Source organism: Megascapheus bottae, chromosome 20, assembly GCF_031878675.1.
Source record: "Megascapheus bottae isolate mThoBot1 chromosome 20, mThoBot2.hap1, whole genome shotgun sequence".
Classification (NCBI taxonomy): Eukaryota; Metazoa; Chordata; class Mammalia; order Rodentia; family Geomyidae; genus Megascapheus; species Megascapheus bottae.
Window position 1 is genome coordinate 14,857,394 of NC_143528.1, and position 14,820 is coordinate 14,872,213.

The 14,820-nt window shown below is 33.2% G+C and overlaps 1 protein-coding gene across 2 annotated transcripts in view; it reads left to right on the forward strand.

The window, feature by feature from the left end:
• The window catches only part of Tusc3 (tumor suppressor candidate 3), a 127,762-nt gene that overhangs the window by 58,476 nt on the left and 54,466 nt on the right, over positions 1-14,820 (forward strand). For both annotated transcript variants that reach the window (XM_090353990.1, XM_090353989.1), the window contains exons 2-3: positions 70-239; positions 13,613-13,730. In XM_090353990.1, the coding sequence (XP_090210116.1) occupies positions 70-239; positions 13,613-13,730 (288 nt within the window). The remainder of the gene's footprint in view (positions 1-69; positions 240-13,612; positions 13,731-14,820) is intronic.

Here is a 14,820-nt window from a genome sequence, read left to right on the forward strand (position 1 = left end):
GTACTTCTATTTACTAAGAACTAAAAAGTTTATCCCTTTGTAAGTTAAAATTTTTGTGTTTAATTCAAGAATCTTCTGGCTGAAAAAGTAGAACAGCTGATGGAATGGAGTTCAAGGCGCTCAATCTTCCGAATGAATGGTGATAAATTCCGAAAGTTTGTAAAGGCACCACCTCGAAACTACTCCATGATTGTTATGTTCACTGCTCTGCAACCTCAGCGGCAGTGCTCTGTTTGCAGGTGAGTTGTGTTTGAAGTTTCAAAAAATGTTATCTAATGTCTATATGTTGATCCTGATATATATATATTAAGATGCTAAATGTGGAATACAACTATGTATATTACAGAGTAAGCTCAAAATCAGCTTATTCTTTATAGACTAGTTTTTTTTAAATTGCAGTCATATAAGTATATATTGATTAATTCCACCAAAAAACCCATTAAGAATATTTTGTCCTTTTCTTTTGTATTTTTTGCCTTAAATATTTTTTTTAATTTTATTGTCTGGATAATGTATAGAGAGAGGGTTTACAATTAGATTTGTCAGGTAGTAGGTGCATTATTTCTCACACATTGATACCCCTTCTCATGTTTTGTGTTCCCGTTTCCCTTCCCCAACACCCTCCTAATCATCTTGTTTTTTCCCTTCCCTTCCCAATTTCAAATGAATAAAAATATATACAATATACCAGTAACAAAGTTAGATACATTGTTTTGTCATTTTCATGTCCTACATTTTTTTTCTGTGATCAAATTAGCTGCTCCATAGAATATGCTCTTTTTAAATAGATAATAGAGCTCATTTAGTTTTTAATACCTCCAATGATTAGAAACTTTTGCTAAGGTGTAGAATTAAGCAATTTAAAATCAATGAATATCAGTGTGATGTTTTTGATTAGGCCAGGTAGAAATAATTTTTCCTGTATGTTAATGAAGCTCAGTTGATAAGAATCCCCCAATCATCTTCATTTATTGTTAGTGTGTTTAAAGTCCTACACATCTTACTCATTCATGGTCTTTCTTCATGGTGGTCTTTTTGAAAACATACCTGAGGAAATCAAAGGACTTTGTTTAAAGTCAGGCAAGAACAAAGGTAATGCATGTGCAACCAATACTTCTTGTTTTTATTATGAAATAATAAAGGTACATATGGGGGCTGGGAGTGCTTGCCTAGCATGCATAAACACCCGGGTACGATTCCTTGGTATCACATACATAGAAAAAAGCTGGAAGTGGTGCTGTGGTTCAAGTGGTAGAGTGCTCACCTTGAGAAAGCCCAATGACAATGCTCAGGCCCTGAGTCCAAGTCTCAAGACTGGGAAAAAAAAAAAACAGTACATATGTAAAACATGGTAGAGCTTTTTATATGTTAGTCATTTTTCTATTACTATGACAAAATATTTGAGAAAATCAGCTTCAAGGAAAAAAGATTTACTTTGGCTCACAGCTTCAGACATTTCTGTCCATGATTTTCTGGCTTCCTTTTTCTGGGTCTCCAGAAAATCATGGTAGAAGAGCATGATAGAAAAATGTGCTGTCTTGAAAATGAACTATAAAGTTTGGGGGAGAGTTGGTTGAGGTGGAGAAACTGGGAGAAAAGGATGGAAGAGTTGGCACTGTTCAAAAAGAAATGTACTTTTTACCTGACTTACATATTGTAACCCCTCTACATGTACATCCTCTCTTCAATAACAATAATTATATAAAGTTAAAAAAAAAGAAAAATGTGCTTTCTCCTGGAAGCCAGATAGAGACAAGAGAGACCCCTAAAGGATCTGTCCCGTATGCTCTACCCAACTAAGCCCCACCTCCCAATAGCCCATTCAAACTTACATATTCTTGTATAAGTCCATTGAGAAATCTAGCACCTTTTGGATACAATTATTTTGAAATAATATCACCATCTAGGTACCAAACCTTGAACATGGGAGCCTTTTTGGACATTTGTAGCCAGACTACATGTTTGTACCATTTCCTATTTCTTCTGTGAGTTGTATTGTACAAATCTATGTGCAATATTTCCAGCAGGAGTTGACATTAAGTCAATGATAATGGTAATATTGATAAAGCTGTTACATCCCACACTAATACTTTGTACCATTTATGGCTACACTTATCCTATATTCCACTGCTTACCTTGAATTTGTCTTCTCATTTATTTTACATTTCTTTTTTTTTTTTTTGCTAGTCCTGGAGACTGAACTCAGGACCTGGGCACTGTCCTTGGGTTTTCTCAAGGCTAGTGTTCTTCCACTTGAGCCACTACGCCACTTCCAGCTTTTTCTGTGTATGTTGAACCCAGGGCTTTGAACATACCAGCAAGCATTCTACCACTAGGCTACAATCCAGGCCTCCATTTCTTTAATTTTCCTATTGAAAGACTGTAAATACAATCACACAATGTTTGATTTTCTAGCTTTGGTTTCATAAAATTCCTGAATATAACTAAAGCCTTTTCACATTCTAAGTAATCAACGGGGCACTGTATCTGATTTTTGTCTGTATAAACTAAGCAATAATTCCCTCAAAATCTTTACAAGTTATTTCATTTATAAGCAATTCATTTTTATTCTTTTTATTACTGAACAATATCCTATGAATATTGAACTGCATGCAGTTCATTAAAATGACTTAACTGGCTTCTAGTTTTGGACTGTTTTAGGTTGAGCATCCTAACCTGATAAAATGAAATCTAAAATGCTACAGTATTTGACAGTAAGCATTGACATGATTCAGGAAAATTTCAAACCTGAGCCTGTGTTAGGACATGGTCAGGCACCAAAAATGTTTTGTAAAATTGCATTTATTCTATGTAAAAAGGTACATATGAAACATAAAGGAATGTCATATATAGACTTCAGTTCAATTTTCCCAAGATAACTTATTTTACATACAGAAGAGAGGATATAATTTTTATGCTCGATAATGTTTATGAACTACATTGCATTTATCAGTTAACAAATATTGAAGCAATCTTTGACCCCTAATTGAATCCAGTTTGATCATGGTAGATGGTCTTTTTATTGTGTTGGAAAATTCAATTTGCAAGTATTTTTTTGAGAATTTTTGTCTCATTTTCATCAGTGATGAGTTTATAATTCTCTTATCTCTTATTTTTTTGTGTTATCTCCTCATGTTTTAGAATGCAAAAACCCTGTTTCATGGAGTGAATTTGGTAGTTCCTTCTCTTTATATCTCATAGGGAGGTCTGAAGTGTGTTCTTTAAAAATCTGGTAAAATTAAACAGTTAACCTGTCAGGTTCTGGACTTTTTCTTTCTTTTTCTTTTATTCATTTTGTTGTTGGTGGTGTTGTTGGGGCTTGAACTCTGGGCCTGGATGCTGTCCCTGAGCTCTTCAGCTCAAGGCTAACACCCTACTTCTGGAGCCACAGCTCTGCTTCAGGTTTTCTAGTGATTGAAGATAAGAATCTCACTGACTTTAGTGCCTGGGCTAGCTTTGAACCAAGATCCTCAAATCTCAGCTTCCTTAGCTCGGATTACAGGTGCAAGCCATCTTGCCTGGCTTGGACTTTTCTTCCTTTTGACTGTGTCAATCTCATTACTTGCTATATATCTGTTTAAGCAGTTTATGTCCTATTTTCATAGGTACACCTAGAAGAATATCTATATAGGTTTTCCAGTTTGACTTTCAGAGTATTTCTTCATGGTCATCTTTATTTCCTTAATATTTATTGTCCCCATTCTCCCCTAATTTGGGATATATTTGTTTTCAGAGAACCAGCTATTTGTTTCATTAATTCTCTGTTTAGGCATTTCAGTTTTTATTATATTCATTTCTACACTAGTCTATTTTTTTTGTGTGTGCTGATCTTGGGGCTTGAGCTTAGGATATGTGTACTGTACATCCGCTTTTCATTCAAGGCTAATGCTCTACCACTGAAGCCAAAGCTGCAGTTCTAGCTTTTCGATGAATAGAGGTACGAATCTTACAGACTTTCTTGTCTGGGCTAGCTTTGAACCAAAATCTTCAGATCTCAGCCTCCAGAGTTACCCTAATCTTTATTATTTCATACTATATCTGATTTGTTAGGGTTATTTCTATTTTTCTAGAATCATGAGGTGTTTCATTTGGTTATTTAAGTTATTGCTACGTTTTTATTATCCTGTTATAAAGGATTGATTTCTGCTATGAACGATAGCATGATAGATGTTTGATTTCTGATGTAGCAGATTAAACTGTCACTTGATCTTTTTGCTCAAGACTCTCTACCATTTGAGCTATACCTCTACTTCTACCTTTTTGTTAACTAGAGTTAAAAGTCTCAAGGCCTTTTCTGTATGGGCCACTTACAAACCATGATCCTGAGTAGTTATGATTAGATCTATGGGTCACCAGTTCCTGTCTTATAGCATTTTAAATATAGCAAAACACGCTCTCTTTATTTTCAAGGTTTCTTTAAATATATCTTATATTGTGATGGATATGAAAAATTACATAGCAATCCCTGGCACAAGTGCAACCCTAGTTTGCAATCCTGGCATTTGCAATCCTAGCATTTGCAATCCTAGCTACTCAGGAGGGTGAAATCTGAGGATCACCATTGTAGATAGCCCAGCAGAAGAGTCTCCTTGAGATTTTTTTAATTTAATATTTTTGTCAGTTATGTATAGAAGGGTTACAATTACATTTGTAAAGTAGTGAGTGTAGTACTTCTTGCACATTGTCATCCCTTTCCATCATTTTCTCCCTCTTTCCCTTCCTTCCACCCCTCCTAAATTGTAAAGTTGATTTCCAACATACTGTCTTGTGAATATCACTGTTACATTGGTTCACACTTTTGTCGTTTATCTCCTCTTGTTTGCCCCCTTCCTTTCCCTAATTCAAGTACCAGGTACCAAAGTCAGAGAGACCAAAAATGGTATAAAGTATAAGAGATTAAAAAAAGAGTAAAGAAATAACTTTACAAACAACATTAAAAACAACTACAAAGATAAACTTGTTTCCATATCTTGGAGTTCATTTTGCTTAGCCTCATCCTATATAGCCATATGCACATAGTTTTTGAGCTAATTCCTCTGCTAGGAAAATCTTAGACCTATGCTAATGATTATAAATGAGAGAAACCCTGAGGCCTATTTTTGGGGGGTCTGGCTTCATTTAATATTTTTTTCCTTGGGTATGGGATAATGTCATTCTTATGGCAGCATAGACTCCTGTTGTATATAAATACCACATTTTCTTGATCCATTCATTTATGTTCCTGGAGTTCTAATCTCTGGTTAAAAAAGGTGGAAAAGGAGCCAGGAGTTTGGCCTAGTGGTAGAGTGCTTGCTTAGCATGCACGAAGACCCGGGTTCGATTCTTTGGTACCACATACTTAGAAAAAGCCAGAAGTGGTGCTGAGGCTCAAGTGGTAAAGCTGTAGCCTTGAGAAAAATCCAAGGACAGTGCTCAGGCCCTGAGCTTAAGCCCAGGACTGGAAAAAAAAAAAAGGTGGAAAAGGGTGGACTTGTTGGGGACTTCAATGGGATAGGAAATTTAATAAAGGAGGAGGAAGTTTAATTACTAATGTAGAATGGTTTTGGAGGTAAGAGGAATGAAAAATTTAAAGAGAAAAGAATGTCAATGTAAGAAGATAGAGAATGATGGAAGATGAGGCATTGATCAAGATACCCTGTGCACGTAAGTATTGATTTAAGTCTTTCATACAACTATTTAAAAATAATAGATAAAATAGTGATGATAATGAATTTAGATTTTAATTTTGACTTACAGTGATACAAAGTGTGTCTGTAAGCAAGCTGCTACTACTTTTATCATACAGTTATAATGTTTTATAATTTTATAAAATTTGTGAAAAGTTAATGGCTATAATAAAGTTTGCTTTGTGAGGCTTTTCTGATTATTTTGCTTTTCTTGAAAAGCAATGAAATTTTCTTCTAGCATTCATACTTAAATTCTCTAGTTGTTTCTTTCTGCTGTAAGATTGGTAAATGAGCCTTTGGTTTTCTTGTATTTCCATTTAGCAATGCATTTTGCTCTTCCATCACACAGTTTATTCACAAATTTGTGAATTCAATTTTCACCTCCTTAGTACTAGTATGAAACTCCTTGGCCAAATAAAGTTGCTAATTATTACTACTCAGTACAATTCTCACTTCCTTTAAGTGTTAACTCCAAACTTTTTCCATCAAATTATACTATAGGGAATATTTCTATAATTGCTAAAATTTATAGACCTATTCTCTCACCAAATTACTTATTTCCTCTAGAATTTAGTACATACTGTGAAATATTAGTGTTTAAAGTTACTTCTGTTTCAAAAAAACTAAGGGAAGAAATCTAGTTGAATAAAAAATTTTAAACATTTTAACAAATCGTTAAATGAAGTAAGATAAGCTCAGATAAACAGAGAATTTTTCTCTCATGTTTGGAAGCTGGATCTAAAATACATCAGGACATGATAAATTATCCATAACTTTAGTCATCCATGCACAGTAAGAGCAAAGGAGGATATTCTTAGGGGAGGAATACGAAGCTGAAATGCTTATGTGTCTCTGATTATATAAGATTTATTGAAATGATCTGCAGAAAATGAAAATGAGTTTTTTTTATTGTTTTTGTTTTCTCTATCTATCTATATCTATATCTATATAAATTTTTTTGGGTGGTTCAGTTTGCTGTCTTGGAGAGAGTAAGGTGGAGCATAGAACTGGAGAGACAAAAGGTGAACAAGTCCAGAAGTGGTACTCTCTAGAGACTATGTTGAAAATGAACTATACAACTTGTGGCTGGGAACCAAAGGGAAAATTGGGAAGTGTGAGGGAAGGAGTGACATTGCCCCCTCCCCCCAAAAATGTAAATACCAATTACCTGGCTTATGTAACTGTCATCCTTCTGCATATCACTTTTATTATAACAATAGAAATAATATTTACAAAAAGTAAGCCTGACTTTTTGACTGACACAACTAAATACAGTACTTGTATAGAGAAAATTTTGGTTTTCTGTTAAAGATTAAAATATTATTGGCTTCCATATAAATAAAAATTAGTAAATTATAATATAAACTGAATAATGTATTATAGTACCATATAAACTGTATAATATATTATAATACCATTAAATGCTAACTGGTACTATATGTTATCTATATTTATATGAACATATGCATATATTTATTTGTGTTTATATATGTACACTGTTGTATACTATTAATCTGAAGGTAAACTAGAAAAATCCAGTAAATGATATATTATTAAAACTGAAAAAGTACTCCAGAGCTACTAGAGTTTAAATACTGAAGTGCATGAATGCATCGTTGTCCCTGACCTGTGAACTGTATTTGTATCTTGCTTGCATTCCCAGCTAAAGTTATTGGGCTTTTAGAGCAAGAATTCATCAGCCATTATTTTGTAAATATAGGATCATGAAAACTTATTCAAGGTAGCATCTTGCAATGGATGTTCGGTTTACACATCCAAAAGCATGTGGAAGAGTGCTAGGCAGCCCATTTTTATTACAAGTGATGTAACATAGGATTGAATTATGTAGTTAACATATAAGGCGAAAGCCATGTGTAGATAAAAATCATCCTGCACCTAACATACCTGTAATTACACTTACTTTGTAAATGGTTTTGAACTAATGTCCTTGCTATTTCTTACAATTTTCTCTAATTTGCCTGGTGATTTAAACAGGTATTTTAACGTCTTTCTCAGAATAGAAAACTGTTGAAATTCATATATTTAAAAAAATATCTGTTTCCATAGTTTGGGTAACACACTTTCCAGCAATGTTTGAATACTGGTCATTGGCTACTTTTTGTTTCTGTTTGGTTTGCTCTTTAGTTTCCCAAATTGTCTAATTTTCTGACATCCATTGAAGTTCAATCCAGGGTGTGTTGGATGAATAGTAAAGTGCACCGATGGGCTGGGAGAGCAGCTCACCTACCACCACCCAAAGTTCTTTAAGTGTAGGGTTCCATACCCAGCACCATGTAGAAAGGCAAACAAGATAGGAATAGCCACAAGTAACAATGAACCAGATACAAGAATGACACTCAAGCTTTGTATCCCACTCGAGGTAGAAATAATATTAACCGCTTACCTGGCTGCCTGAGCCACTAATCGTAATTCTATGTAAAGACAGTGTTTGGCAAAGCCACAACCTTGGGTATATCTCAGGACATGTCCCTTTTATAACACCACACTTATACACTAAGAATCACAAAATAGTTACAAATGTCAGCCCACTTTTCAGCACCCAGATCAGCTAAGTTGAAGCTACCTCTCTTCATGTATTTTTATGCTACTTTCCCCACTGCTTATCTCATTTTCCCTTAGTCTTCCTCTCTGCCATGTTGTGAAATTGTGGTGGGCTTATTGCTGATGTGTTCTTCCTCTCTCTGTTCTGAGCATTGGAATCTGGTTTCTTCACTGTTCCATGTTTAACTTTACTCAACTTGCTGGGAACAAGATGCTTCCAGATTGTTTTGAGTTTGAGCTGCAGCATAATGCTTGCTTCTTGTCCCACATCTTGGCTCGTCTGCCAACTTTCAAGAAAAAAATGTGTGATTTCTGTAGGGTTCTCTTCATGCTTGCTATAGTTTGGTTTTGTTTGTTCTATTTGTAGAGCTAGATTTTTTTTTTAACGAATTGTTGGGTTTCGTCATTCTATAGGAACCTGGTGATTTTCTGCCTATAGTATTAAGCTTAGTAGGTGAACTTGTAATTGAAACACAAGCAGGAAGGACCTGTAAAGAGGACCTATAAACTGATATACTAATATTATTGCTATAATGATGATGATATGTTGATTTAAAATCACCTGAAATTCCAAGTTTGGCCCTTTCTGTAATCTTATTTAATGAGAGTATTTTCATGTTAGTATAAAACTAATTGAAAAATTTGATGCTGCAGTTTCGTAGAAGTCAGTGTATATAGGCAAATCTGATCACTTAAGATCACTATCTAAGAATTGTTAATTTGGTATTTTTATGGTTCATGTGTGTCAGATTTATCACATACATAGCTAAATAGTGAATAAGTACTAGTATTTTAATAAGAATCTGTTACCTGAAAGGAAGTTGCAGTAACATAAACCATACTTTGTGTTGTAAGCTATCCTTTCAAGAGAAGTAGAATTAAAAATTATACTCATCATGGGAAGTATATGGATTATCTATAGACCATGGATGAGTTACTCTATTTCAGTTTTAATTAATCTCTTAGAATGATTATTTTGTAAAGATTATTGTATTTAGGCTAGGTGAGGTTTTTCTCTTAATGCATAAGAAAAACTGGAGATTTTACTATGCCAAATTCAATGTAACCACTGCCCATGGAGTTAGCAGCCAAAGCATTCCTGAATTTGTCTTGTGCAGCTTGACTGCCCTCTTCAGGCTGCTTTTGAATCTTTTAGAACAATTTATACTGTTCCATCAATTCTTCAGTTAGGCTTTAGTGCTCCTATAAACTACAACAAAAATAGTGTTTTAGTTTGTAAATATACTAAATGTAGATAATTTTATTGATATGCTGGGGCATTTATGTTGTAAATTAGGTATTTGATTTAATGTAATTTTTAATTTCTAGTATAACATGGCAATAAGGTCTGAGTAAGCATGAGTAATGTTTGCTTTTACTCATTAGTTCAAATTGATATAAACTTAGACAAAAATCCACTAATTTTTTCTGTTTGATTTCTTCTATCCCCTACTAAGTGTAAAGAAGTTAGAAAATTAGGGGCATACAAGACAATAGGATAAGAATATAGAGTAGAGTCTTTGCTATAAGGTTACTTTTCTTGCTCATGAATCTTTTATACTCAAAACAGATACCATTATTATGCTTTTCTCAATCTCATTGACTTATTTTTAATTTTTAATACTTTTTTGCTTGGGGCTTGAAATCAGGGGTTGAGCACTGGTCTTGAGCTTTCTCAATGCCAGTACTCTATCATTTGAGCCACAGCAACACTTCCAGATTTTTCTGTGTATGTGTTACTCAGGAATAAAACCCAGGATGCATGTTAGACAAGCATTCCTGCATGCTCTTGCCCCTGTTGACTTGTTTTTTAAAAAAAATCATAAGGACACAGATTTGTTCATTGATTCTGTTTCTAAATTATACCTATCAGAAGAAATACCTTATTTTGTCAGTATTACATTTGTCTTTTAAGTATTGGACATATTTGAGGTAAGAATTTGGAAATTATTCAGGCTTCATTTATGCAAGGTAGAGATATTTCAGTGTACATTATTTAGAAAATTGTAGTGGATGTGTTGTCTCTCTGCATATTTTTCCATATAATTTTTATTGTAATTAGTAGAAGGGTTACATTACATTTGCCAAATGGAGGGTGCATTACTTCACATACATTGATACCCTTTCTCTGCATCTTAAAAGAGACTATATAAAATAGGTGATAGCTTTATATACCATTTGAATAATCTTACGCTTTCCAAAGAGGCATTTTGAATGGAACCCATAACTTATTTTCTTTCCTTCAATATATTGTACACGTTTGCCAGGGACAATATTTTTAAATAATGTTTTGCCTAATCTCATTCTTTCAAAAACACCCGAATTTTGCCATTATTTAAAGAGCTGTCTTTTAATTTCTCTGTTCCCTATTTTCTAAGATGAATCTTACATTCCCATTTCTTCATTGCTTTCCCCGTCTTCTTTCTTAATGTGTTATTAGTCCTTTCGGATGAACTGGTTATTTTCCATAGCTCATTCCACTAGGATACCAATTTCCTTAGTATGCTGTGTGGCATCTACAATCTACATTCTTTTAATGAGTTTCTTATTTATGTATTTGACATACCCACTTCTTCTTGTAACAAGCCTCTTAATTATAAGGATTATGAAGTATTCCTTCTTGTCATTGTTGTTTCAGCATATGTTAAATGCTCAGTATGAGTACCACTATAATTAAACTCTGAATTTCACATTTACATATAAAATGTAAATTAACATATGACATGGTTTTAGGTATTATAACCTTGTAGTCATAAACATTAGTCACTTGACCAAAAAGCATACATGTGATTATATATGTAAAAATGTTTTTCTTTTGTTCCTCAAAGACTAAGTAGAGCAACATAAATCTAATGTGGTAAATTGAGCTTTTATGCATATGTAATATGTAATATCTGTGTTTTTGGAATAATTTAAGGATTATATGAATGTATTCATATTCTTGGTGCTACTTGGGTTAGGATAGTTTATAACAACATGAGGAAAAGAAGTCTAACATATCTGCCTTAGGCTATTTCATAAGATATTGCATACAGATGCTGGAAAATCTGAAGTATTTCTTTAAAAGACTTAATTTTTATATTATGGAATGTCACTTATTCAACAATGCTGATGGTTTTCTGTTGTGATGGTTTTTAATAAAATCATTCATTAATTCAATTTTATTTCTGTTTTTTTCTTAGATCATCCTTCCAGTTTTTGTTTTAACAGTATTAGTCTCTTAAGTTTTATGACTTTTCTAGTTTTATGACTATTCTGATATGAATTTCTGCATTAATGGAGGACACAGTTGTATTTACCATGTTTCTCTAGAAAATAGAGCATCCTCTTTTTGATATGAAGTCTTATTACCAATACCTTACATTGTTCACTTTGTGAAACTTCTTCCTCGCTTTTCTGATGGCTGAAATGTTCATACTCTAACTCTGCTCAGTGATGACTCTCTCTCATTCTTGGTAGTTGATGTTTCCTGTCATTTATGAAAAGTTCTGGTGGCATTTCATCTAAGTACACCTACCAAAATTTACTGTAATGTTATTGTATACATTTTTTCAGCACATGCCTTAGACTTTAATTATTTTATATATTCTTTTAGTTTTCTGCTGTCTTCGGACTCAAACATAAGCTCAGTGACATAAGAGACCTTGGAGACTGGATTATTTACTGGTTTTGGATACACTGTAACTAGTTCTTGCATGAATTAACAGTGAATTAACTTTTATTTAACAACAAAACTTTCCAAAGTTTGTAATTAATTTGAGTGAAAATATTCTAAAAACAATTCTGTATAGTGTTCTAGCCACTAAACACAACAGCCGTCAGGCAGTATTGATTGCAATGATTAGTTTGTGCTCAATGCTTTGGTGAAATAATGGTCTTAAAGATATTCATGCTAAATTTCAGATTTTAAAACTATTCATATTTCATCTTCTTAATCACAGTCACACAAATAATGTAAAGAATAAAACAATTTTAAAAAGTCAACCTAAAATGAACGTGATGATTCTGGCTTAGAACTTCTCTATTTATAGATATGTAGTCCAGAGATAATTGTTACTGTTTTGTGCATATTATATGATATAGTTTTGGTCCTGTGTTCTTCACAAGTACATTATCTTTAATATTTTTTCTAGCTATATCAATTAAGTTTTTAATATTTGCATGTTCTGGAATGATTAGCCTTTGGGAATTATTTCTTTTTGCTTATATGCTGTTTTTCTTATTTATGGTGAGCTTTTAGAGCTCAGTGTTAAGCAATACAAAGGTAAATTTTGTGCGTCATTGGTGAGGTAATATTCAAGTTTGGGTTTTATTATTTTAAAATATAAATTTAATTATGAACTGTGTTTTATCTTAATTTTTTATCTGAAGACTCAACTATTCTGTTTGATCATAGTTTCTTACCTGAAGACTAAACTATTCTGAATTATAGCTACAATTGACCCTAAAATTTCAGTTGTCTTTATCAAACTCTTCCATGAGCTGTTTTTCAAATACTTCTGGAAAGTTTTTATCTGCTACAGATTCTGTTTATGTAGGAGCAATCCATTTTGTTTCCTTACTTACCTTTTTGGAGAAGATCAAATAAACTCTTGAATATAGTGATATTGAAAGCACTATCACTCCCCTCCAAATGTTTGAACAATAACTTGTTGCCTCTTGTTTCTGTTAGGGTTTATATTTTTCCAGCAAAGTTGTTTCTCTATTTCTATTTTCTCTATATAAAACATTGTCATCTGGAAAATGTGCAAAATACTCAATAAAATCGAATCAGTATACAAATAAATACTATATAAAGGGAAGGTTTATTTGTTGCATCTGGTATAGATACTCAGAAAATTTTGCTTACTTCCAAGTTTATATGTAAATGTATGTTTAGATGAAAGGAATGCATAATGAAAAAGGATAACTTCTCAACTTTCAACTGTGTATGTTATCATTTTGTTGTTTCATTAAGCTAAATTGTTAAAAAGTTGACTTATGCCTTTTACTACAATGTATTGGAAAATTTGATATATATTATTAAAAAATGCCATCAAATGTTTTCTTCATAAAGTAAAAATAGGTAAACATTTAAAGAGCCAGGCTAGGCTGTGGCCCCATTTTAGGTAATAGTACGAGCAACTTTACTTGGCTCTTACAGCAGATGTCATGAAAGATACATGCATGAATCTATGAGTCTGTATTTAGTGAAAACCATTGTGGAACAGCAAAATTTTGAGTAATCTTAATGTAATTTTCATGTTTGAACTGTTTCCTCTTTTTATTGTTTATATCCATCTAGCTTGCAGTTTCTATAAATAATGGTCAATTTTTGCCTTAGAGTTACTTGTTTTAATTTGAATACTGATGTGTTTTCTGTTTTGCCTCATTATCCTTTCCAGACAAGCTAATGAAGAGTATCAAATACTGGCAAATTCCTGGCGCTATTCCTCTGCATTTTGTAACAAACTGTTTTTCGGTATGGTCGACTATGATGAGGGAACAGATGTTTTTCAACAGGTAAATAGGTTGTATTTAATTTGCAATATATTACAGAGTTGCTTATGACTTTTATACCTTTTTGTTCTGCATAAGATGCAATTCATAGCGTGAGTTAATACATTAATATAAGTAGCAAATTCTGTGATCTGATTAAAATTGTAGTTAATATTATATGTTGTTTTGTAAAACAACATTGGCTGTTAGCAAGTAGCAACTACAGTGAAAATATTTCACTTCTGTATTTATAGGGGAAATTATTTTCAGCAAATTAGCAGTTTACGTGCATCAGTGTTATTTTGATATTTACATAGAGTTTAGGCACTATTTTGCACTAAGTTATGACATTTTGTATAAAATTCAGTGAGTTTTGCTGCTTGACATTTGTTTCTCCAATGTGTGTCACAGATACATAAATTTAGCATGCAAAATGTTACATATATATATGTGTGTGTGTGTGTATAAATATATATATATATATATATTTAAAAGTTATACCACCCTTCACCTTCAAATTCCAGTGTTTCAGCTCTAAATCACATTGTGAGTCTATTTGTAGCTATGGGGCCTCTCGAGATATTTAAGGGAACATGAGGTCACCAGGATGAGTCCATGCTCCCATGGAACTGATAGCCACATAAGAAGAAGAAACACTAGGAGTGCATGGTCACAAAAGCCATGTGAAAACATGTGAGGAAAGAGCTATTTCAATCTTCAGAAGAAAAGCTTCACAGCACCTTGACCTTGAATTTCTCATCTCTAGAAATGTGGAGCAATAAACTTCTGTTGTTTAAGCTACCCAGTCTACTGTGGCAAGCCAGGATCACTGAAATACTCTTATGCACAGTCTTCTCTAATAGAGAAAGCTTTGAATGTTAGCATCTTTGAATTTTAGCATGAAACTGCCAGTTATTATTGATGTCATTATGTCATAATATTTGCTAGTGCTGAGTGGCTACATTGCTCTCACTGTCCTGAGTGCTTCCTAGTTGCCTTTGATTTAGCTTCGTAGTGATCCAGTGAAAGACAGTTACTATCTCCATTTCACAGCAGACGAATGTACAGAGATGATCCCTTACCCAAAATCGTAGCATTAATGTATTGTTCAAGG